General features: G+C 38.4%; 1 protein-coding gene across 1 annotated transcript in view; it reads left to right on the top strand.

The window, feature by feature from the left end:
• The window catches only part of LOC126456248 (serine-protein kinase ATM-like), a 445,804-nt gene that overhangs the window by 408,508 nt on the left and 11,336 nt on the right, over window positions 1–25,960 (top strand). The window contains exons 54-57 of the mRNA XM_050091998.1: window positions 2,726–2,871; window positions 3,289–3,395; window positions 24,295–24,409; window positions 24,504–24,673. Of these exons, the coding sequence (XP_049947955.1) occupies window positions 2,726–2,871; window positions 3,289–3,395; window positions 24,295–24,409; window positions 24,504–24,673 (538 nt within the window). The remainder of the gene's footprint in view (window positions 1–2,725; window positions 2,872–3,288; window positions 3,396–24,294; window positions 24,410–24,503; window positions 24,674–25,960) is intronic.

Genomic DNA, 25,960 nt, shown 5'->3' with positions numbered 1-25,960 from the left:
CAAACTCTTTGCCTTTACATATCTCTGCTTGTGTCTGTGTATGTGCGGATGGATATGTGTGTGTGTGCGAGTGTATACCTGTCCCTTTTCCCCCTAAGGTAAGTCTTTCCGCTCCCGGGATTGGAATGACTCGTTATCCCCTCCCTTAAAACCCACATCCTTTCGTCCTTCCCTCTCCTTCCCTCTCTCCTGATGAAGCAACCGTGGGTTGCAAAAGCTTGACATTTGTGTGTGTGTTTTTTATTGTCTCCTATCAACATACCAACGCTTTCGTTTGGTAAGTTACAGCTTCTTGAATTTTTTATGAACTAAAGGTATAAATATTGATAATATATTGTAATCATAGATGGAAAATTTTTGAGATAGTTGGCTTATATTTATAGATGGGTAGAAGTTTATGATGGGTCGTCTGTGGTGTAACCTTGAAGTGTATGTCAGAAGCAGTCATTGGAAATTATGATATCAGAATAGCTGATTTGTATAGCTAATTATATATCAGTGTTTGTGTTCTGATATTGAGAAAAATATTAAATATTTACCACAACAGCCACCTTAACATAATAGGTGCTAGAGTGCAGCCAAACAGTATTTTCAGAGAAAAGCATTTAGGTTGCATGGGAAAATACATACAAATACATAATAAATAATAAAACACTCCATTTTCATTTTGTGTTTTCGTCGCATATTAGCATTTCTGCTATTAATAAGTGTACTGCCCTGGATCCAAGAAAACAGAAAAAAATGGCAATGAAACTATTAGCTTCCAAGTTGATGTAGAGCTCCCGATAACTACATATTACTCTTGTCACCACAGTCAAGAATGATCTTTGGCTTCGCCAACGTACAACCAAATTGGCACCTCCCAACCTAACATACACAGTAGAGCTATGACACAGATTAGCTTGAACAACATAAAGTCCACTTTTGAGATGAAATCATTAACAGTATTTCAACATAGATAATTTAAAAGTGCTGTATAAATCAGTAAATGAAACACTTGTAAGTTGCAAAAGCAAAAAAATGAAAAGGCCACCCACACAACACAAGTAATTCATATCATCTTCTCACCGTAACCAAGATGTATTTGAAATGGAGTCATTAATAACATTTCAGTGAAAAATGTGGCATACATGTTGATACCAAGTGACAGACATGCCTGTATGTGCAAAAGGAGAAGATGAAGGAAAGATCATATACAAAATTTGAGCAGTTCAACATCAGCAGCATAAACATGTATTTAGTTAACAGCTGTTCATTGGCTATAGCATGTTATCCTCTTATTGGCTGGCCCAACTTGACGTTGAGACATAGTGCCAACATCTGCTCTACTGTAAGCAAACACAGCAGGTGTGGATGGCCCTTTGTAAAGTTTAGCTGTATTGATTTTGTTGTTGAATAAAAAACGGTAGCTCCCACAATAAATGTGCCACTACTCTTCATAAGTTCGCACAATGGCTGATATCTACTGCCAGCACACCTGAAAATCTTCTGTTATATTCAGCAACTGCAGCTGTGCCTTTGAGAAGAAACTGTCACAGACTTCAGTATGTTTCTGAGCAATCTGTCACTTGTTTTGTACATTTTGTTTGATGTGGACTGCAAATTTACATGTAGATTGTCATTTCCAAATTAATGGCTGACATTATGAAACATAGGTTGGTCTACTGTGTAGCTAACAGTTATTCAGTTGAGAATGTGGCAGTCAGATATGCAGTATGACAATGCAGGGTATGGGCAGCAGAGTTGCACTACCTTACCTTTACTTAGACAAAAATAACAGAATCAAGGATAGTTTTATGCATAGCCTTTATCTTCTTGCAAGCTGCTTTTATTTTTAGGATATGTGATTTGTTTGTAGTGTTGTTTCTTCAGTCTCATAGCTATATTTCCTGCTTCAATTTTTCCTTTCTTTTGTGTGCCTGTCCTAAGTTTTCATTTTCTCTGCACGTGTAGCCATTAAACATTCTATAATTGCTTTTGCATCGGCAGCTAGTATATAAACTTTCTCTTTTTTAATTTTGCATATTAACAGCATAGTTTTTGTTTTTAGTCAAGCAGTTCCAGTTGAATACTTTAGTGTCATTAGTCTTCATTTATGTTAATTGTACTTTCAGGCTGCCAGCAGTCAAACAGCCAACCTATGAGAAAACACCGAGAAAGTTTTACACGTGTGATCCATACATGCAGCATTTCAGTGAGCCAAACTTGAGATATAAATAAAACCTCACACCATGAAAAACTGGTTTTGTGTAACTGAAATCACATCTGAAAGAAATAATTCAGTTTTTGTCAGCATTGCCAAAGCTCCATACTCTCCACAACCCATTATTTGACTTCTCTGTAATCTATAAATACTACTACACCTCTCAAGTGCCGCTTATCAAGAACCAAGGGCAGGAATTCTTTGGGAAGCTCTGTAACATAGCATCAGCTATATACAAGGAAATATTTGTCAGAATTCTCAAAAGCCACTAAAAATTACCTTCACAATCTGCCTACTCTACAAGACGCTTCAATAATATAGTCACATCGTACCCACAATCAAATCCAAATTTCAAGAACTTCCATAAATAATAAGTACTAAATAACAAATATTTGCTGGTGGTGGGTTTGAACAGCTGACCCACAGCACACCAGCCAGTGACACTAGCCGCTATTCCATAAGGCTTGCAACATAACTTGCTGCGATATCATCACAATCAACAATATTTGTTTATCTTTTCAGGATGTGGCCTCAGAATCCAATGAGAAAAAGCTGGAGGTATATAAGGAAATTTGTAAGTCATTTCGCCCAGTGCTACATAAATTTTTTCTGGAATATTTTCCAGCACCAAGCATATGGTTTGAACGAAGACTTGCATATATCCACAGGTTTGTGAAGTTCATTTACAGGCAATTACTTGCTGTTCTCATCTCTCCCCCCTCCTTCTACTGTTCCCCTCCTCTAGACCACCCCCACTTCCCCTGCCACTCTGCCCCCATCTACCATTCAATATCACTTCATTAAATGATTTGTAATACACACTATGCTGGGATGTGGGATTTTTACTGTGACTGAGGTTACCTGTGGCAGTGTCCTTCACATTTTACTGCAAATAAATTGCAAATATATTATTAACTTTGAAACCATAGTGATATTATTCTTTGATGATCCTAATCATAAGTTATTTCCCCCTTTTTTTCATTTCTTATTATTCCTCTTTGATAATTTATTGAGCAGAAGGGAATAACATGTCTATTAACTGTTCTAATAAAAATATACCATAATAAATACTGCTTCCTTTTCAGTGTTGCCACATCATCCATGATAGGTTATATTTTGGGTTTAGGAGACAGACATGTAAACAACATACTGATTGACAAGCAGACAGCAGAGGTGATACATATTGATTTTGGTATGTATAACAGTATAATCATTAACGTACATTACATTATAGTGTAAGAATATTGAATGAGAATGTAAACGTCACAGGCAATCCTGAAATGGTATAAGTGTTAAATGTAACTGTGTGTTCAGTCTCCACAGTACAGATGGTGGTGCTACCCATTCTTGCAGTGTTATACGTTCTTTATTTATTTTTTCTTCTAACTAAGGCTCACATGATGATAGTTTCAATTCCTTCTCATTTGCTCTTTTCATTTCCACCAGTAATGTTTCATCTGTTAACTAGTTTCTCTGAAAATATCAGGCTGCTTTTCTGTATTGTTTGATATTGTTTCTGTATTTTAATGTATTTCACCATTGCTTCTTAATTTCCATGTTTCTTTGCCTCTTATTGGACCTAAAATTTTCCTCATGGTTCTTTGTTCTGATATTTCTAGTTCATGTAATTTATAATTGAATACTAGGCATTCACTTGTGTAGAGGCATTTTGTTTTCACTTCCATGCCGTAATGCATTATTTTTCATTTCTTCATAAGTGATTATTATTATAAATATTTTTTGTTACTTCATATGCCCTCTTTCCATTTAGTATATCTTTCCATTTATAGTAGCTTTTGTAACATTTTCTTGAATTTTCACCCATAGAAATTTTAATTTCTTTATCTTTTCTGTTGGACTGTAGATTAGACTGGACGTATTTTTGTCACAGAGAATCCTCTAAGAAGTAACACATGTCAGAGAACAAAAATACACAATAGATATTTACAAGGAAAAAAAGATATGCCAATGCCCTTGTGGAATAAATAAGTAAATTAGAAAACTTAAACATATTTTCGTTTGAAAGGTGATAACTAACTTGTCACAAAACATGTAAATGTTCAATATACTGAGGTGCATGTGGTAATTATTAGGCTGCACCATCAAATAGAAAAATCATTTTACAACACTTGTTTACAGTGATCACATGAATGCACTGAATTTGTACAGAAGCCAAATTGTACACAATACTCACAGTATAATAAACTATGCTTCATTAGTAGTTAAACTTTTTATGGCTGCTGCAAGGTATTGAAAATGTATGTTCTCGAGTAATTGACACTTTTCTGGACCAAAGTAAGTGGCTTTAAATCTTTGTGATGATTATTCTTGTTTCTAGTATTCATTCCAGAAACTGAGTTGTTGGTTTGAAAAACAGATATATTACTAATGACAACTTTCATTAAGGAATAAATACAGGGTGTTTAAAAAAGTACTTCATATTTTGAGAGGTGGTAGTATGTCCAGTAAACATGGGCTATAAAGTGCACACATTAAGAGAGATGAGTGCTTCTTCATCTTCCGGTAGTGTAAAAACTATATCTTCTACAGGATAGCTGCTTATAACTCTTATGATATCCATTTTAGCAGCCATGTTTACTGCACATTTTTTCTTGTGTTAGTCCATATTTTGAGTATGGCCAACATATTTTTGAACAACCAGTATATTGTGTAGCAGGAGTTAGTATTGCCAGTTCCTCAGCCTGATGTTTTTGAGCTCACACCACAAATAGTTCATATTACACATTTTTGGATGTGGGAAGCATTAGCTTGGACTGATGAGTTACCCCAAAAATTTATCCCATGTAACTTTATGTAATGAAAGTATATATAGCCTTAATGTTTGAGGCATATGATTGGGGGCTCTTACAAGTTCAAAATTGAGTCTAGTATGTTTTTTCAAAGTGTAGTGACAACGAATTGGCCAGGAACTGTATATTAATATCCATGAAAATTTCATTAACCGATCTCTCTGAGTCTCTACTTCATTTGCTATTTATTGCAATATTAGAATTATTAGAAAGATGCACCAGAATAGCTGCTTATAATAATTAATTTTTGTTAACAAGAGACTGTTTTGGCATTTATTTCCATTGTCAGGTATGTCAGAGTTTTGTGATATCCATATTAAGTCATTAGTGAACTGTCTTGTAACTGTCAATATTTCGATTAGATGGTGGTCTTCAGTCCTGAGACTGGTTTGATGCAGCTCTCCATGCTACTCTATCCTGTGCAAGCTTCTTCATCTCCCAGTACGTACTGCAGCCTACATCCCTCTGAATCTGCTTAGTGTATTCATCTCTTGGTCTCCCTCTACGATTTTTACCCTCCACGCTGCCCTCCAATACTAAATTAGTGATCCCTTGATGCCTTGGAACATGTCCTAGCAACCGATCCTTTCTTCTAGTCAAGTTGTGCCACAAACTCATCTTCTCCCCAATCCTATTCAGTACCTCCTCATTAGTTATGTGATCTACCCATCTAATCTTCAGCATTCTTCTGTAGCACCACATTTCGAAAGCTTCTATTCTCTTCTTGTCCAAACTATTTCTCGTCCATGTTTCACTTCCATACATGGCTACACTCCATACAAATACTTTCAGAAATGACTTCATGACACTTAAATCTATACTCGATGTTAACAAATTTCTCTTCTTCAGAAACATTTTCCTTGCCATAGCCAGTCGACATTTTATATCCTCTCTACTTCGACCATCATCAGTTATTTTGCTCCCCAAATGGCAAAACTCCTTTACTACTTTAAGTGTCTCATTTTCTAATCTAATTCCCTCAGCATCACCCGACTTAATTCGACTACATTCCATTATCCTCATTTTGCTTTTGTTGATGTTCATCTTATATCCTCCTTTCAAGACACTGTCCATTCCGTTCAACTGCTCTTCCAAGTCCTTTGCTGTCTCTGACAGAATTACAATGTCATTGACGAACCTCAAAGTTTTTATTTCTTCTCCATGGATTTTAATACCTACTCCAAATTTTTCTTTTGTTTCCTTTACTGCTTGCTCAATATACAGATTGAACAACATCAGGGGGAGGCTACAACCCTGTCTCACTCCCTTCCCAACCACTGCTTCCCTTTCACGTCCCTCGACTCTTATAACTGCCATCTGGTTTCTGTACAAATTGTAAATAGCCCTTTGCTCCCTGTATTTTACCCCTGCCACCTTCAGAATTTGAAAGAGAGTATTCCAGTCAACATTGTCAAAAGCTTTATCTAAGTCTACAAATGCTAGAAACGTAGGTTTGCCTTTTCTTAATCTAGGTTCTATAATAAGTCGTAGGGTCAGTATTGCCTCACTGATCTCCCCCGAGGTCAGCTTCTACTAGTTTTTCCATTCGTCTGTAAAGAATTCGCGTTAGTATTTTGCAGCCGTGACTTATTAAACTGATAGTTCGGTAATTTTCACATCTGTCAATGCCTGCTTTCTTTGGGACTGGAATTATTATATTCTTCTTGAAGTCTGAAGGTATTTTCCCTGTCTCATACATTTTGCTCACCAGATGGTAAGAGTTTTGTCAGGACTGGCTCTCCCGAGGCTGTCAGTAGTTCTGATGGAATGTTGTCTACTCCCGGGGCCTTGTTTCGACTCAGGTCTTTCAGTGCTCTATCAAACTCTTCACGCAGTATCATATCTCCCATTTCATCTTCATCTACATCCTCTTCCATTTCTATAACATTGCCATCAAGTACATCGCCCTTGTATAGACCCTCTATATACTCCTTCCACCTTTCTGCTTTCCCTTCTTTGCTTAGAACTGGGTTTCAATCTCAGCTCTTGATATTCATACAAGTCGTTCTCTTTTCTCCAAAGGTCTCTTTAATTTTCCTGTAGGCATTGTCTATCTTACCCCTAGTGAGATAAGCCTCTACATCCTTACATTTGTCCCCTAGCCATGCCTGCTTAGCCATTTTGCACTTCCTGTCGATCTCATTTTTGAGACGTTTGTATTCCTTTTTGCCTGCCTCATTTACCGAATTTTTATATTTTCTCCTTTCATCAATTAAATTCAATATTTCTTCTGTCACCCAAGGATTTCTACTAGCCCTCGTCTTTTTACCTACTTGATCCTCTGCTGCCTTCACTACTTCATCCCTCAAAGCTACCCAGTCTTCTTCTACTGTATTTCTTCCCCCCATTCTTGTCAATTGATCCCGTATGCTCTCCCTGAAACTCTGTACAACCTCTGTTTTAGTCAGTTTATCCGGGTCCCATCTCCTTAAATTCCCACCTTTTTGCAGTTTCTTCAGTTTTAATCTACAGTTCATAACCAATAGATTGTGGTCAGAGTCCACATCTGCCCCTGGAAATATCCTACAGTTTAAAACCTGGTTCCTAAATCTCTGTCTTACCATAATATAATCTATCTGATACCTTCCAGTATCTCCAGGGTTCTTCCATGTATACAACCTTCTTTCATGATTCTTAAACCAAGTGTTAGTTATGATTATGTTGTGCTCTGTGCAAAATTCTACAAGGCGGCTTCCTCTTTCATTTCTGTCCCCCAATCCATATTCACCTACTATGTTTCCTTCTCTCCCTTTTCCTACACTCGAATTCCAGTCACCCATGACTATTAAATTTTCGTCTCCCTTCACAATCTGAATAATTTCTTTTATTTCATCATACATTTCTTCAATTTCTTCATCATCTGCAGAGCTAGTTGGCATATAGACTTGTACTACTGTCGTAGGCGTGGGCTTCGTGTCTATCTTGGCCACAACAATGCTTTCGCTGTGCTGTTTGTAGTAGCTTACCCGCATTCCTATCGTTTTATTCATTATTAAACCTACTCCTGCATTACCCCTATTTGATTTTGTATTTATAACCCTGTATTCACCTGACCAAAAGTCTTGTTCCTCCTGCCACCGAACTTCACTAATTCCTACTATATCCAACTTTAACCTATCCATTTCCCTTTTTAAATTTTCTAACCTACCTGCCCAATTAAGGGATCTGACATTCCACGCTCCGATCCGTAGAACGCCAGTTTTCTTTCTCCTGATAACGACGTCGTCCTGAGTAGTCCCCGCCCGGAGATCCTAATGGGGGACTATTTTACCTCTGGAATATTTTACCCAAGAGTACGCCATCATCATTTATCCATACAGTAAAGCTGCATGCCCTAGGGAAAAAATTACGGCTTTAGTTTCCCCTTGCTTTCAGCCGTTCGCAGTACCAGCACAGCAAGGCCGTTTTGGTTAGTGTTGCAAGGCCAGATCAGTCAATCATCCAGACTGTTGCCCCAGCAACTATTGAAAAGGCTGCTCCCCCTCTTCAGGAACCATATGTTTGTCTGACCTCTCAACAGATACCCCTCCGTTGTGGTTGCACCTATGGTATGGCTATCTGTATCGCTGAGGCATGCATGCCTCCCCACCAACGGCAAGGTCTATGGTTCATGGGGGGAGGTATTAGATGGTAAGTGGCATAAATATAGTGAAAATAACTCTTTATTTATGGTTTAATAGTTGTTTGGTAGTTCTGCTCTTACGATGTTATATGTTCACAAAGATATCTTTGTAAACATATAACTTCATAAGAACAGAACTGTCAAACTACTGTCAGATCATAATTAACGTATTATTTTCAATATATTTACGCCATTTACCATCTAATCAAAACACCAATAGTTATAAGACAGTTCACTAATGACTTAATACGGATGTCGCGAAACTCTTTATGTACCTGACAATGGTAATAAATGCCAAAACAGTCTATATTAATAAAGATAATTATTATAAGCAGTTACTCTGGTACATCTTTCTAATAATCATGTCATTATCTGACACCCATTATGCTGCTGAACCTGAAGAAGAAAAATTATTGCAATGTTTGTATCACCTTCTAATAAAACAAACTTGGCACTTGGTAATGTTACTGATGATAGGTCATTGATATATGTAAGAATTAGTTCTCAGTTCGATAATGCCTGATAGTTTAATACACATCTCTTTCATGTGGTAGACACCCTTTGGTTCCTGCCAGTGGCATACAATTTGAACCATTTTTGAAACATTTCCTGTTGCACCATGATATTCTAATTTATTTAAAAACCTGCCTGGATAGTCGTGGATGTCAAAGCACTGCTCCCAGGACAGGGAGGTGCACCAGTCCCGGATTGAATCTGCCGATAAGTGTCAGTCTGGGGACCAGCCTGGATGTGGTTTTGAGACACTTTCCACGTCCCACTAGGTGAATACTGGGCTGATAACCAAATTTAATCTCAGTTATGTGATTCACAAACATTTAGAAGACTTTTGTCCACTTTTATGTAAACAACACTGCACAAAGACAGCTGGGGTAAACAACACTGCACAAAGACAGCTGGGGGTACACACTTTCTGTCCTGTGCGAGGGGACGGTGCATATGTGTGGTGACTGGAATGGCATCCAGCATTTCCTTAAACCTAACTATGCCATATCTGTTAATAATCACGCCAACCCTGCGCCAGTGCAGGACAAAGACACAAGAAAAAGTTTGTGATTAAAGGATATTGTGATTAACACGTTGATAGCCTGTGCGGGTCACAAAATATACCAGTAACCTGTAATTTATTGAATCATGACCTAAGGACATTCTCTCTCTATCTGTAGAGCCTTCTCAGTGTCAGAACCCTTCTGAAATCCAAGCTGTGAGTTTGGCAATGTATCATTTGCTGTAATATATTTAAGAAACCAATTGTATATTAACTTTTCTTCACGTGTGTGTAACAGTCGATGGCTTCTATGTGTTAACTTGGAAATTTCCTGCCAGTCTGTCCTATGTAGTAGCCAGACAAGTTTTACATGTGATTTTGTATATTCCTGAGTCTGAGAATTTATCTTTTTCATTGTTTAAGGTGTGTATTAATTTCTGTTATTTGTGTAGAAAGTTACTTTCATTTGATATGACTTGTTTAGGTTTGCTATTTGTTGAGAAAATTTACCTACATAAGTTGTGCTGACCATACATTTGATTGTATTATTGGTTCCATTTAAAGAGCCAGGAATTTCTTTCTTTTTTGCTGTTTTTTCTGTCATTGAGCTCGGTATGTCATTAGCCACTGATATTTGCTTAAAGATGTCTAATTCATTCTCTATATTCTCGTTATTCTATGGAATTTATCTATGTCCTCGTTGTCTATGGAATTTTGTTTGCTTGGTGTTCCATCGTTTTGTATGCAGCTTTCTTGTGTACATCTGGGAGACATGATGTAGCAGAAATTGTGTTGTTGGAAGTTGTCTTTTTTTCTGTATACCTTTAAATTATGCCACTTGTGATTTTCTGTGCATAATCTAGAAAAAATAATGTTTCTTTTTTTTTAGTTTATTTTCTTGTGTAAATTAGTAAACAAATTTTGTCATTGGTGCCACCTTTGACTAAAATGAAGGTATCATCTACATATCTTTTGTAGCACACTGTTTGTTAAGCAGGGTTCCTAGCTGCTGAATATTTTCTGTTATGGGTGGTTTATGAAAATATCTGCTAGTGTACCTTATACAGACGAGCACATGGCTATCCCATCTGGTTGTTAATAAACATTACCATTGAATGCAAAAAAGTAATTGTCCTTTAGGATTAGTTCAGTTTGATAGTTTCAGCTTTTGAATACTTTTTGTGCTTTTAGTAAATTGGCCATTGTTACTGCAACGGCTTCTTTGAGTACACGTTTTTGATGCCTAGTGATATAAAATGAGCACCATCTAGAATGTGTATTTCTTTTATTTCAGTGACTAGTGTGATACTCTTTTGTAAAGTATATGTTTTTTCATATGTGAAATACTTTTTTAGGGACTGATTGACTTTGTGAGATACTCTGTATGCAGTGATCTTTGTACTGTTAACTATAGGTCTCAGTCAACATCCTTGCTTGTGTTCTTTAAGTCGTGGTCTTAATATGGGGGCTTCACAGTTCATACAGGTGCTGTATTACTTTTCATATTCTGTCAATAAGAAATGAGTTTTGAAAGTTGTTTCTGCACAAATTACAGCAGAAATTAACACACACCATATTCAATATAAAAGATAAATTCTCAGACTCAGGAATATACAAAACCACATGTAAAATTTGCTCGAGGTTCCATATAGGACAGATTCGCAGGAAATTTCAAAGTAAGTACACCAAACATGTCAACTATTACACACATAGCTAATTCATAAACTCAGCAGTAACAACACACATAAGAGACACCCATTCAAAAATATAGGAGAAAATCTTAAGATACTCTACCACTTCCAGAAATCACAAACAGTGGACTTAACGGAGAAACTGGAATTTTATGCACACCACAAAAAGCAAGAGAGAAAAAATTCTCAATTAACTAAAGCACCTATGCCTGGATTTCAGGCAGGATCTGCCATTTTGTTTGAAGCTGAGATGCTATTCCAAGCCGGCCGAAGTGGCCGTGCGGTTAAAGGCGCTGCAGTCTGGAACCGCAAGACCGCTACGGTCGCAGGTTCGAATCCTGCCTCGGGCATGGATGTTTGTGATGTCCTTAGGTTAGTTAGGTTTAACTAGTTCTAAGTTCTAGGGGACTAATGACCTCAGCAGTTGAGTCCCATAGTGCTCAGAGCCATTTTGCTATTCCAATACAGTTGGAGACTCTGTGCAAAGCAGTTCGAGTTTAGGGGGAATGCCAAGTGGGTTGAAATATGAATGGGAATTTGGACTGAGGAGGGAGGTAGTCTGTGCAGTTGAGCAAAGCTACTGTGCCAGGGTGATGTAGTTGTTAGAGCATGAGCCTTTTGAGCAGAAGACCTAGGTTAGAATCCCAGCTTTGTTACAAATTTTCATTCATCGCTTCAGTCTGCATATATACATCATAGATGTTTGGGACTTGAAAAGGCCTCTGCAACCATATAGTTTGATTCTATCAGTAGCATATAAAAGACATCCCAAAATTTATGTTGTCTGATTTTCAGTTTGCGGTACAATCTCAGAATTACAACTACAGTGCCAGAGAGACAAAATTGCACAGGAAAACAACACAAAAAATATTAATGTAAACAAAGGCATTTGAAAATGAGAATAAATTCTCGAAACACACATTGAGCTAAGCATGAAAATATATGGAACTCGTGCAGTTTTTCGTTTTTTAAAACATAATTCCTCAGTTGAAGGCTTTCCAAAACATTGATTATGATGAATTAAATTAATTTAAATTAATTTTTACTTGGAATGAAGAGCTGTTTATTGATCAGTTACTTATTTCTAAATTAGGTTCCCCATGGCATGTACCTCAGATAAATATTCATTTTTCCTCCTCCACAAATTTTTGTTTGTTGAAGAGATTGTAATAAGGAGCTAGGTACAAAAATCATTGCCACCACTCACAAATATTCATGCTTTATTGTGTTACGCTAGTCATTTAAGTCCCAAAGCATCCATCATCAGATGTAATTTGCTTTGTGCATTCTTTGTTTTCCATTAAGCAACATAACGTAATACGGTAGCTTTTTCCTGTTATGAGAAGATTGTGTGTTAAATTTAAACATTGCAAATTGCAGAAAAAGAAAGGAGGAAAATCTTAGAAACTTCGTACAGAAATTGGGAAGAACTTCCTTCATATTATATTATTGTGTTGTGTTGAAAGTTGCACTTAACATTGGCGCAGGGAAAAATATATCTAAAAACAAAGATGATGAGATTTACCAAACAAAAATGCTGGCGGGTTGATAGACACACAAACACACACACAAAATTCAAGCTTTCGCAACCAACGGTTGCTTCATCAGGAAAGAGGGAAGGAGAGGGAAAGACGAAAGGATGTGGGTTTTAAGGGAGAGGGTAAGGAGTCATTCCAATCCCGGGAGCGGAAAGACTTACCTTAGGGGGAAAAAAGGACAGGGATACACTCGCACACACGCACATATCCATCCGCACATACACAGACACAAGCAGACATTTGTAAAGGCCTTTACAAATGTCTGCTTGTGTCTGTGTATGTGCGGATGGATATGTGCGTGTGTGCGAGTGTATACCTGTCCTTATCTTAGCAGACATCCTCTTCAGTCATTCATGAAATTCGTTTTATACCCTAAATGACTTTCATCTTAAAAAGAACAAGTTTTATGCTGTAGTTATTCAATCAATAAAAGACCATGGCCATGGAAGGAGGAGAGCATTGGCAAATGTACCAGCTTTTTTGCACATAATGTGACTTGAACACTAAAAAAGAAAGAAAGAAACAGAGGAAGAAGATGAGTAAGACATACAGCAATGCCCTTGTCTAATATTTGTGACTGACAGAAACTGCATCTTAACAACAGTCAAGACCTGTACTCCATTTATAAAAGATAAATGTTGAATATTGATGCAGTATATCCTATTGAAGCAGCTATTGTGTATGCCTTCCTTGTAAGTGTAGCATAGCACACAATCACTATGGTGATTAACTGTGCTATTGGTGCAGCCTTTCCCAGAATTTGTTTTAAACTCAGAAAGCTGTTTGTCCCATGGTATAACAGATACCTTGCAGCCTTCCACATTACAATAGCAAAACTTGCCATATTATTATGGAGGGTAAGAAGAAATCATTACTTGCGTATTAATCGTTCCATGCCATTCATAAGAAGATCGAGTTAATCAGGATCTCACTCAAAGGGGAAGTTAACATAGTGACTTCTGTACTAAAAATGAGAGATCCAGTAGTGGTTTAGTGAGGTTGACTTACAATGACTGAATATTTTTACTGCCACAAACACATGCTGTCAAAATCCATTGGTCTGTTGACACATAACTAGCACAGATTCAGAAATATCATTCTTTTGAAACTTCACTGTCATTTTAGTTACACGAAGTAATGAGTGCTATCACCTGGGGATCTCAAGATGATTCAGGATTTCTAGATTTCCAAAAGCCTTTTGATACCATTCCTCAGAAGCAGTTTCTAATCTAACTGTGTGCCAATGTAGTACAAGTTGTTGGTGTAGGGAAGACACTAGAGTGGGTAATCAGTCCTCTTCTGATATGAGTCATGGAAATTCAAAATCTCAAAAATTCTATCCAGCTGGGTTCTTGAGGTATTGCAGTAAGTATTGTGATAGCACCCTGCTGGAGACAAAAAGTCTAACATAGTTTCCTGTGCAAGCGTAACTTCACCATAGTACTTGTTGACCAAAAATGGTGAATGTACCTCATGTATCCATTATTTTAACTCTCTCTGGCCCAATTTTTATTTTGAATTAGAAAAAAATGAAAACAGTATTTTTGACCTGTAAATTCTTCTAGCATTGCATTAAACATGATTTCAGTTTTTTTAATTAGTACATTATCAGGGTGTATACAACCCGGGAGATCCGCGAAAAACCCAGGAATTTTTTCATCTGGGAGAAAACCGGGAAAAACCCAGGAATTTTTTTAGAATTCCGGGATTTTTTCTTTTAGTTTTCAGTTAAATTTTTGTTATTTTGACTGGTAAGAAATAATATTCAAACAAAGGATATTACTGTATCCCGCTATTGCAGAATAACACTGCAGCAATAAAACATGAGTGAGAGAAAAAAACTAAAATAAAACTTAAGTTGCAAAGGAAATGCGCCATGTACAACAACAAAACACAGTGCTCATACAAGCATCTGCCAGCAGCAAAATGTGTCAAAGTCTTTAGGAAGACTATGCAATGCTTTATAACAACAAATTGCCTCCGATGAGGGTGACGTCACAACTGTTTACATCAGATTCATGTGAGCAGTTGCGTGCGGGCCCATGCGCATGCGCGGTTGAGTTGCGCATATGTAGTACCTTCTCGCGCTTCTGGCTACAAAAGTGTGGTTGTTAGCTGTATAAGCAGTAGCAGCAAGATGCTACTCGGAAAAATTTTACTGTCGCGCGCAAGCTGCCATATTCACTGGGAGCGAACCGGGGTATCTGCCCTGGGTGGCAATTTCAGTCAAACATTAATCGCCTTGCAGAGCAGTGAAGTTATTTTTGTCGGTTTGTTAAAGAAATGTGGTTTTTATTAATCTTTTCCGCTGATGCAGTCAAGTTATTTGTAACGAAATGTTTAATTCCACACTATTGGCTAGTTTCAACTGTTCTCTGCATTTCAAAAGAGCATGTATTCGTCTTGTGCCATAATAAAGAACCGAAAATGCACGTTATTATAGTTCATGAAGTTCCGATGATCTTGGAATATCCTCTGATGTCTTGTTTTTTTATGACATAACGGAAGATCTTTTAATGTTTTACACGTACGAACATACGGACTTCTTGTGTCATTGTAGATGCGCAAGCGCTGTGACGCCTGTTGTTTGGTGCTCTCTGGCAACTGCTGAAACGAACCTCTTTCTAACAGGTCGCGGGAAAATATTGCGAATGATTGATTGAAAAGCGTTACTTTCAAAGTAAATTTCCTTTTACGCAAGATGAACTATGTGCGATGAATTTCTTTAATCACAGAGAGTTTGACTCTCATTTAAAAATCAACTCTTTGAGGATGACCATTTAGAAAAATTTCGAGCCCAGAAGATCAGACATTTATGTCGTCATTAAAAATTTCGCTGGCACATTTCTGTGATGTATCTTGAAGTGTAACACGCGCAAAGAAGATCAACGTTGCACATGAAAGTTTAGCTTCTCTTGCAGCTTATTAATCGTTGATACCAATATTGTATGTGAAAGCTACACTATGTATATTAATTTAAACCATTAACTTTTCCTATTTGTGTGTACATGCTACTTAACAGTGATAATGCTATTGGCTGACTGCATGACGTGTCCTATGCTTTGAATATCAGCTGTATCGGCTTTCGAGATCACGTGACATGAGCTACGACTGGCCTACAAAAGTGCGTTGCAATCTCGATAAACTGATAAGTTTTACAGTTCCGAGGAAAAGGATACTGTCACTTAACACGGAAAAAGTGTATTTTCACCCGGGAGAAAGTGTATTTTTAACCTGGAAATTCAGGAGAAATCTGGGAAATTTTTTTCCTTGTCCACATATACACCCTGATTATTTTTTTCCTGTCAGGTCCATATGGTCACAGTACACATTATCCTTTTGATGCTGCCATCTGGTGATCTAGTGAATGCACTAGACTGTATTAGTGCCATGTGGAAACAGTGGGCTTTCATTGATACTGCAGAAACATCAAAAACTGTAATGGATCCAAATGGACCCATTGGGCTGGAAAGGGTTCATGGCACACACATGAATTAAGATTGACAATTCCCCAGGTAGTCTGACCATACAGTTTTATTCAGCATCACAACACAAAAAAGTTAAATTCCACATAAGGTAGCAACAACTCAAATTATCGTCCTTGATCAGAGGTGAATACAACAGTCTGGTAATTACACTAGCAAAGTTCAGAGTCAGTGTTCACACAAACACTGAGTCCCGGGCAGATTGCTGGGAGCTGCTGGGCTGCATCACGGTGTGGTGTAGACTCAGCAGAAACTTTCAAACAGATGGGCAGCCAAAGGCTGTTGGCATGCGTGGCGTGGAGCTGAGTGAAGAGCTGAGGTGCAACTTTAACTGCCTGCTGGAGGTTGAGCCACTGCTTAAGTACACAGCAGGCAGAGGAGCTGCAGATGCAAGCTACTTCCCTCAATAGCAGTGCTGCTGCACACGCTGCCTATGAATGATGATAGTGGTCCCTGTTGATGCCTGCTGGTGTTTAGCCTGTCAACAGATTGTAATCAGTACATGATCCAAATTTATGGTGTGGCAAGTAAACAGTCCCCAAAGGGAGGAACCACTGTGGGCCAAAGGCAAGTAACCTGCAAAGCGCGGAAGCTGTGCTAGAAACAGGAGTGGCTGTTGGACAGCCAGGTACTAGATCTTCCTCCCCCCTTAAGAAAAAGATGTACAAGGCGTCTCTTGGCGGGGAAGCCAGGCCAACCAGAGGAGGAGATTTTAGTGCCAGTGGGCACCTCCCATGGGTCAAGTCAATGCAAAGATTATCTATGTGAGAGGGCAGAGCTTGGGGGCTGCCACCCTGTTCCCTAGATCCCAGGACCTGAGATTGTGAAGCAACATCTATAGAGGTGCTATCACCATCTCAGTCCAGGCAGTGAAGAAAGCATAAAACGAAAAGAAGAGTAGGAGAATTTTGGCAGTGGAGGCACAGACCGTTGTAGACTGCTTGACAGATGTGGCATGGACAAGATGCAGACAGCATTGAGAGACAAGAGTTCAACCAATGCAGCTGCGAGTGCAATGGCGCACTAGTCACTGGCGGCACTTAGAGACAGGGCTCAATCAGTGCAGCTGCCATGGTGGCAGTATGGTGGTTTTCAGGGCGCTGGTAGCACTGGGAGACAGAGCTCGGCCAATGCGGCTGCTTGCGTCACACTGCAATGGAAGTTCGAAACCAGCAGCTCTGGTAAACAGGACTCAACTAGTTCAACCACTGATGCAATATGCAATGGGATGTCATGGTATCAGCAGGCATAGGTGGCACAGGGAGACAGGGCTCAGCTGATGCAGCTGCCAGAAACACAACGATGCCACAGCCATGTAGCATGTGGGACAGTAGTCACTGGAAAATAAAATGCATGAAGACAGTAGATAAGAGGAAAGGGCATGCTTGGAGGGTGGGGATAGGGCTGAGTTGTGGAAGCATATACGCACGGAGAACAAAGACAGCTGAAAATGCATGAAATGTGAAAACCACACAGACTTAAGCATCCAACTGAGCATGCGAGGCACCCAGATGGTGCATGATACAGCATGCTTTAGAGCAATCTAATGAAAAAGATGAGTAACAAAAAAAGATTCCTGAGGTAACATGAAAAATGATGTAAAAGAAAAACTGCCATCAATGACATGAGAAGAGGAAGAAAACTATTAACAGTACCCTACACAAACATTAGAGACATTGTGCATAGGAGCATGGGCAATATATACACTACATGATCAAAAAAATGAAAAAGCACCTAGGGAGTCAACAAAAACAAGTCCAGAAGAAGAAGAAGAAGAAGAAGAAGAAGAAGGCACGAGGTGTTGCGCCACACTTTTGAGGACGCCCAACCGTGGCTGCATCTTCTTGAAGGGGGTGAGGCAGTACTGGGTTGAGCCAGATGGCAACAGCCAGATGGGACATGGCAGGAGCCAGGTCTGAGTGCTGTTATGCCAGGTGACTACACTGGGAAATGCTGCTGGTACCCTACCTTGGTAAATACCCATGGTCTAGGGGCAGCGTCTTTGATTAGTAATCAAAAGTCCTCGGTCCCGTGTTTGAAACCCACCACTGCTTAAATTTTGACTAATAATCAGCATTGACTGCCAAAGACTTCCAGCATAAAGAGTTCACCCTCATTCTGCTGGTGGCCTCATAAAAAAGGGTGGAGGAGCGGACAGAGGTTCATGGCACTCTCTTGTCCTAGGTTTGGGAAGCTGCCCCTAAAGGCAGAAGAATCAGCAATGATCAACGGCATGAGGCTACAGAAGACAATGGAAACCATTGCATTAAAGACAAGTAATGTTTATCCCCAGGACATGTGGCCTGTAATTGAAAAAGTGTTGTGATGATCTCTCCATTGGCAAAAGATTCTGGAATAGTCCTCCATTTGGATCTCCAGGAGGGAACTGCCAAGTGGGAGGTGACCTTCAGAAAAAGACTGAATAATCAGCAAAAGGATAACATCCTACAAGTTGGGCCATGGACTGTCAGAAGCTAGAATGTAGTAGGGAAACTAGAAAATCTGAAAAGGGAAATGCAAAGGCTCAATCTAGAGATAATAGGGGTCAGTGAAGTGAAATGGAAAGTAGACAAGGATTTCTGGTCAGATGAATATAGGGTAATATCAACAGCAGCAGAAAATGGTATAGCCAGAGTTGGATTATTTATGAAAAGGAAAGTAGGGTAAGGGTGTTACTGTGAACTGTATAGTGATAGGGTTGTTCTTATCAGAATCAACAGCAAACCAACACCAACATCGACAGTTCAGGTATACATGCCAACCTCGCAAGCTGAAGATGAAGAGATAGAGAAAGTGTATGGGTATATTGAAAGGGTAATACAGTATGTAAAGGGATATGAAAATCTAATAGTCATGGGAGACTGGAATGCAGTTGTAGGGGAAGGAGCAGAAGAAAAGGTTACAGGAGAATATGGGCTTGGGACAAGGAATGAGGGAGGAGGAAGACTAGCTTAGTTCTGTAATAAATTTCAGCTACTAATAGCAAATACTCTGTTCAAAAATCACAAGAGGAGCAGATAAACTTGGAAAAGGCCGAGTATACGGGAAGATTTCAGTTAGATTACATCATGGTAAGACAGAGATTCCAAAATTAGACACTGGATTGTAAGGCATATAAGGCATACCCAGGAGCCGATACAGACTCAGATCACAATATAGTAGTGATGAAGGGTAGGCTGAAGTTTAGAGAGCTTTGGAGGACTTAAGATCAAATAAGGCAGAAAGGATTGATAACATTCCATCAGAATTTCGAAAATCATTGGGGGGAAGTGGCAACAAAACGGCTATTCATGTTGGTGTGAAGAATGTGTGTGTCTGGTGACACCATCCGACTTTCGGAAAAATATCATCCACACAATTGCGAAAACTGCAAGAGCTGACAACTGTGAGAATTATTGTACAGTCAGCTTAACAGCTCATGCATAGAAGTTGCAGACAAGAATAATATACAGAAGAATGGAAAAGAAAATTGAAGATATGCTAGATGACGATCAGTTTGGCTTTAGAAAAGGTAAGGCATGAGAGGAATTTCTGGCATTGCAGTTGATAATGGAAGCAAGATTAAAGAAAAATCAAGACTCGTTCATAGGATCTGTCAACCTGGAAAACGCGTTCGACAATGTAAAATTGTGCAAGATGTTCGAAATTCTGAGAAAAACAGGGGTGAGCTATAGGGAGAGGCAGGTAATACACAATATGTATAAAAGCCAAGAGGAAATAATAAGAGTGGACGGCCAAGAATAAAGTGCTCAGATTAAAAAGGATGTAAGACAGGGATGTAGTCTTTCTCCCCTACTGTTCAATCTGTGCATGGAAGAAGCAATGATAAAAATAAATGTTCAGGAATGGAATTAAAATTCAAGGTGAAAGGATGTCAGTGATACAAGTCGCTGGTGACATTGCTATCCTGAGTGAAAGTGAAGAAGAATTACATGATCTGCTAAATGGAATGAACCATCTAATGAGTACGGAATATGGATTAGAGTAAATCAAAGAAAGACGAACGTAATGAGAAGTAGCAGAAATGAGAACAGTGAGAAATTTAACATCAGGATGATGGTCAGGAAGTATATAAAGTAGTGGAATTCTGCTACCTAGGCAGTAAAATAACCAGTGACAGACGGAGCGAGGAGGACATGAAGAGCAAACAAGCGATGGAAAAAAAGGGCATTCCTGGCCAAGAGAGGTCTACTATAGTCAAACATACGCCTTAATCTGAGGAAGAAATTTGTGAGAATGTGCACCAGGAGCACAGCATTGTGTGGTAGTGAAACATGGACTGTAGGAAAACCGGAACAGAAGAAAATTGAAGAATCTGAGATGTGGTGCTACAAAAGAATTTTGAACATTAGGTGGATTGATGAGGTAATGAGCGAGGAGGTTCTGCGCAGAATTGGAGAGGAAAGGAATATGTGGAAAACACTGACAGGACAGAAGGCTAGGACATCTGTTAAGACATGAGGGAATGATTTCAGTGGTACTAGAGGGAGCTGGCGAGGCTGGGAAAAGGTGGAGGATGAAATACACGACACAAACCTGAAGCTGGTGCTGGAGCAAGTGAATGTTTATCCTCATCACCATCTTTTGTCGTGGACAAGATGCTATCACTTTGGGGCTGAACTATCCGCATTGCCATCATTTGTATCTGTTGTTTTAACTGCATGCACGATTTAAGATTGACAATTCCCCAGGTAGTCTGGCAACACACTTTTATTGAGCATTACTACACAGAAAAGTTAAGTTTCACATAAGACAACAACAACTGTAACAATCATTCTTGATGGGAGGTGAGTACCAACCAAAGTCATTAGAAACTTCTGTCCAATAGTCACACTAGCCAAGTACACAGTCATTGTTTGTGGAAGCACTGAGTGCGAGGAAGATTGCTAGTATCTGCTAAGTGATACGGAGTAGACTCGGCAGGAATGCTTCAACAGATGAGTGACTGACTGCCGTACGTGGCCTGGATCTTAGCGAAGAGCTGACATGCACCTGCAACTGCCTGCTGCAGGCTGAGCCACGACTTAAGTAGAAAGCAGTTGTAGAAATATCCACAGGCTTGTCATGGCCGGTTCCCTCAATAGCAGCATCACTGTTACTACTACGTGCATCGCCTGTGAATGATGATGGTGTCCTTAGTGGTGTTTGCTAGAATTTAGCATGTAGACAGATTTATTGTAATCAGTTCGGGACCCAGACATGTGATGTATTAGCAATGTGTGTAAACAATCTTTGAAGGGAGGAGCTGCTGTGGGCCAAGGGCAGGCAGCTTGCAGGACATGAACATAGTTCCAGAAACAGGACTAGCCAATGAACGGCCAGATATTAGAGTACCAATTGGTAGTACATCATCATGCAACAGGTACTTGAATGGTGTTTCAAGGATCCTTTCCCTATTATTATAAAATCCTTCTTTACGGAATGGTATTTTGGCTACAGAATTGAAGTCTGGCTCGTCAGGCCAAATTGCTGAAGAGATCGATGAGACTCTGGTCAGCGTTATAAGTGCCACTTTGTGTACTGTGTTCGTAAGAGCACAATATTCATAGAGTAGACACCATTTCAGTGTTCATTATTTGCAGATGGTTTTTCAATTGTTCTTTTTCTCTTGCCTGAACTGATGCTTGCCTGTTTAGCAAAAATGAACATTATTTTCTGGGACAGTGTGGATTTGCAACTACTTGTTTGCCTGAGTCTAAACAGAGGAATATTGTAGTTACCTCTACCATTTGCTCTCTATGCAGATCGAAGAACATGGCAGATAGGCTATTCACCTTCTGCTACTGCTTCCTGTTGATGCCCAATTGCATTCTCTTCAAATTGTAGATGACATTTTGCTCCCTGTATTTTACTCATGATTTCAAAAAGTTTTCCAGTCAACATTGTCAAAAGCATTTTCTAAAAACACAGATGTAATAAATATGGATTGCATCTTCTTGAGTCTGTCTCCTAAGTTAAGTTATAGTGTCAGTGTTTGGTTTTTTCATGACCCACAAAAATTATAGCTGAAAGACATTAAAGGCCCACCAAATTGTACAGTTTTCTGCTGACAAGTATTTCGTGCCAGATCTCAAGTTTGACCATACCAGGTAACTCAAGATAGTGATACTGGACCAGAAAGAAAATTTTACTTCTAAATCTAGCAAAATCTGTTATACACAGAAGAATAATAATAGTTATATACATACCCAAGATGTTGATAGTAATAGTCAACTCTCTGGCTGGTACTCCCTTAATCAGGTTTTCAGTTTTGAGGTGCAAATGAAGTGAAATTTTGATATACTTGTTGCATATTTCTTACACAGAAGTCTCTTTTATGTTGACCTGCAAACTGTTTTGTTTATGTTACTGAAGCTTGATAAAGCATTAATTCTGTAAAAGTGACCAGTAAGTAAAAGTACCATCATCATACTAAGCCCTCTTTCAAAGACCTCAGAATATTTCCATCCACTCATTACTGTACCCTCACTGTTTAGTGACATTTGTCACCAATAATAAAAGGACATTATGAACAGTTATGTATACCAAATTTCTCATATAAATGGCACTTCTTTCTAAAACACAAGAAGTGTTTCAAAGTTTAGTATGAACTCCTTAAGAACCTGCCAACAAATGTGGGAATATTGGTTCACAAATATTGAGAAAGTTTAAAAAAATTTCCTTATATGTTAGTGCTTCTGTAGTTTAGCAGATGGTGCACAATTTTGGTTTGCAGATCCGTCTTAGTGTTACAATGTCTGTAGTACAAGAGGTCTTCATATGCACAAAGACAAATATTTCTTCCCTCCAATATTTCCCCTGTGGAATATAAATTGGTATGTAAACAACAGCTGAATAACTTAGTTGGAAAAGCAGGTACATTTTAATGCATTCAAAACTGACATCAAACAGATGGCTGGGCAGTTGTGCTACCTATTTTATCACATATTTAAAAAGTAATAGCTTTTATTAATTAAATAAATTTGAACAAATTCTTATATAAAACAATAAAACCTGGTATGACTATTCATAAGAATATTTTAGAATATATTATAAAAATCAGATATACAGAATACTGTTGCTTAGCTCTGTTTTTATTCTTGGGGGGGGGGGGGGGGGGGAGGATTGTACCATTCTTACACACACCTAACACTCAGATGTATGAAGAGCAATATTACAGTAACAACACCACCAAAATAGCTCATGTTTTGCACTCTTTTTTTCCCATCTGGCTATAACTGATATCAGCAAGAATTGCTGACACTTATTGGCTGATTTTTTCAGGTGGAATCTGTGTCTGCTCCAATGCAAGATGAGAAGAAACATCAGTTTTTTAATGTGCATTGCTGTGTATCACAAGAGAATTGCCTAACTTTATGAGAAACTGGCAAGAGTGCACTTTATTTTGTCTATATTCCTCATCTCCTGATGAACCTTGAATGGATTAGTGATTCCCATGTCAATCAAGTGAAAGATCCCCTCATCCACCACCAGTCGCAATGTGCTAAAAGAGCTATATGCATAATTTAATCTGATTTCTTTTTTCACTTCTGTGTCACAAACAGTGTGAAGTAATGCACTACAATTACTTATTGTCTGTTTAAAGATAAATAATAAAATGAACAGGACTATATGCAAGAACTTCAATATTGTAGCTCAGTGTTGGAACTTTCGTGTGTGTGTGTGTGTGTGTGTGTGTGTGTGTGTGTGTTTGTTTGTTTGTTTGTGTATGTTTTCGTTCAGTTTGTTTTTTAATTAGTGAGTGATTGTATTTACTCATTTCAAATTTGTATTGTACTTTCAAAGCCATTCTTGAACAGTCTGACATACAAAAGTTGATTATTATTGCTGTTTTACACTTATTTCCTTGGAAGTTTATCCTTCCTCTTGTGTATGTGTGTGTAACTTTAGCTTTGGATGTTGTGTTACTTAATACTCATGTGTCTTTCATACTCTTCAGGTATTGCTTTTGAAATGGGACGCATACTGCCAACACCAGAAACTGTACCTTTTCGACTTACTAGAGATATTGTTGATGGAATGGGGGCATCTGGAGTTGAAGGCGTTTTCAGGAGGTGACATTTAGTAGAAAAAGTGTAACCCTTGGTTAATCCTCTGTTTTTGCTGCTTACAACTATCTAATCTATTTTTTCATCTTATCTATTGCAGATGTTGTGAAAAAACAATGTCTGTGCTGCGTCAAAATCAAGAAACTATATTAACAATACTGGAGGTTTTACTGTATGACCCATTGTACTCATGGTCAGTTACACCGAAGAAAGCCTACAATCTACAGTCCAATTCAGGATCACTGGGAGATGAAACTGATGCTGGGGAAGGTAAGAATCTGACATAATTTTTCACACACAGTATTTCTCCCAGTACAATCACATATGTGAAGGGGTTTGTGGCATAATGATCAAAGTCATGTTTGCTCATTTTGAGAAACTGAATATTTATGAAACATTGTACAGAGAAGCCTATGTATGTATATGGATATTGAGTCTAGTAAGAGATAGTGTTAATACTGAAGCATAAATTAAGTGCAGTAATATTTATATTATCACTATAATTATGGTAAATCCGATGTATTTCACTTTGTATTAATAATTCTTGAGCATAATTAAGTTATATTAGTATTATCATCATAATTGTGTATAAATTGCACAAATTTCAGTTTGAATTAACACAAAAATACATCAAACAAAATTTCCTCCAAAATAATACTAATAATAACACAGAAATGAAAACCACCTGATGGTGGAACAGAAAATATAATTATGTTTCATGGCAATGTGGTGCAAGTCAGCCTTGCTTTACTTTGCCACAACATGTAAACAGAAAATCTGATTTTGTTTCATGGTATCGCAGAGCATTCAGACATACCTCACTTTGCCATAACATGTATCATACAAACCATTTTGTAGTAAAACTTGTGGTGCCATCTGTGATGATATTGTGCATACGACGACATACATCATTGTGGCATCCAAAAGAGTGCGGTTTCCGTTATATAACATAGAACGTAACTCATTTTCATCAAAATCTGACTTACACTATTATGCCATAAACCACTTCATATATTGCATTACGTGATGTCTTCCTCAGTGTGTCCTTGTTCCAGTTTTGTTTCTCAGTATGTCCACATTACTCTTCTCTGTAAACTACAAAGTACTTATGGCAGGAGTTTGAAGGAGCTCTTACATAAAATGAAGAAAATTATCATCATTATTGTGTTTAACTAAATACAGTAGGATTGATTCGTCTTGAGATATTCTGTATAGAAACTGTACAACCATTAAGGTGAGAGGTGAGTCAATATCTGCCCTCAGGGCATAATTTTGTAACACACTATTTTTTGAGACACCAGTACAGGTGAATCAAACAATCATTTTTTTAATCAGTCTATCTCTCAGGATTTTACAAGCAACTAGTTTCAGACACTTTTACCATTCATGCTGCAGTTATGCCACATAGTTACCTGCCATTCTCCTTTGTTTCTCTATGAAGTCTCCCCTTTCTAACTGAACAATAACTCATGCATATCTGATTAACTGATAGGAGCTTGAGCTCTTTGCTCAGCAAATGTATGGACAGGTGCAGCCATGCTTATACTCCCCCCAAGA

The sequence above is a fragment of the Schistocerca serialis genome, chromosome 2 (assembly GCF_023864345.2).
Source record: "Schistocerca serialis cubense isolate TAMUIC-IGC-003099 chromosome 2, iqSchSeri2.2, whole genome shotgun sequence".
NCBI lineage: Eukaryota > Metazoa > Arthropoda > Insecta > Orthoptera > Acrididae > Schistocerca > Schistocerca serialis.
This window is presented reverse-complemented; position numbering and strand designations above follow the sequence as displayed.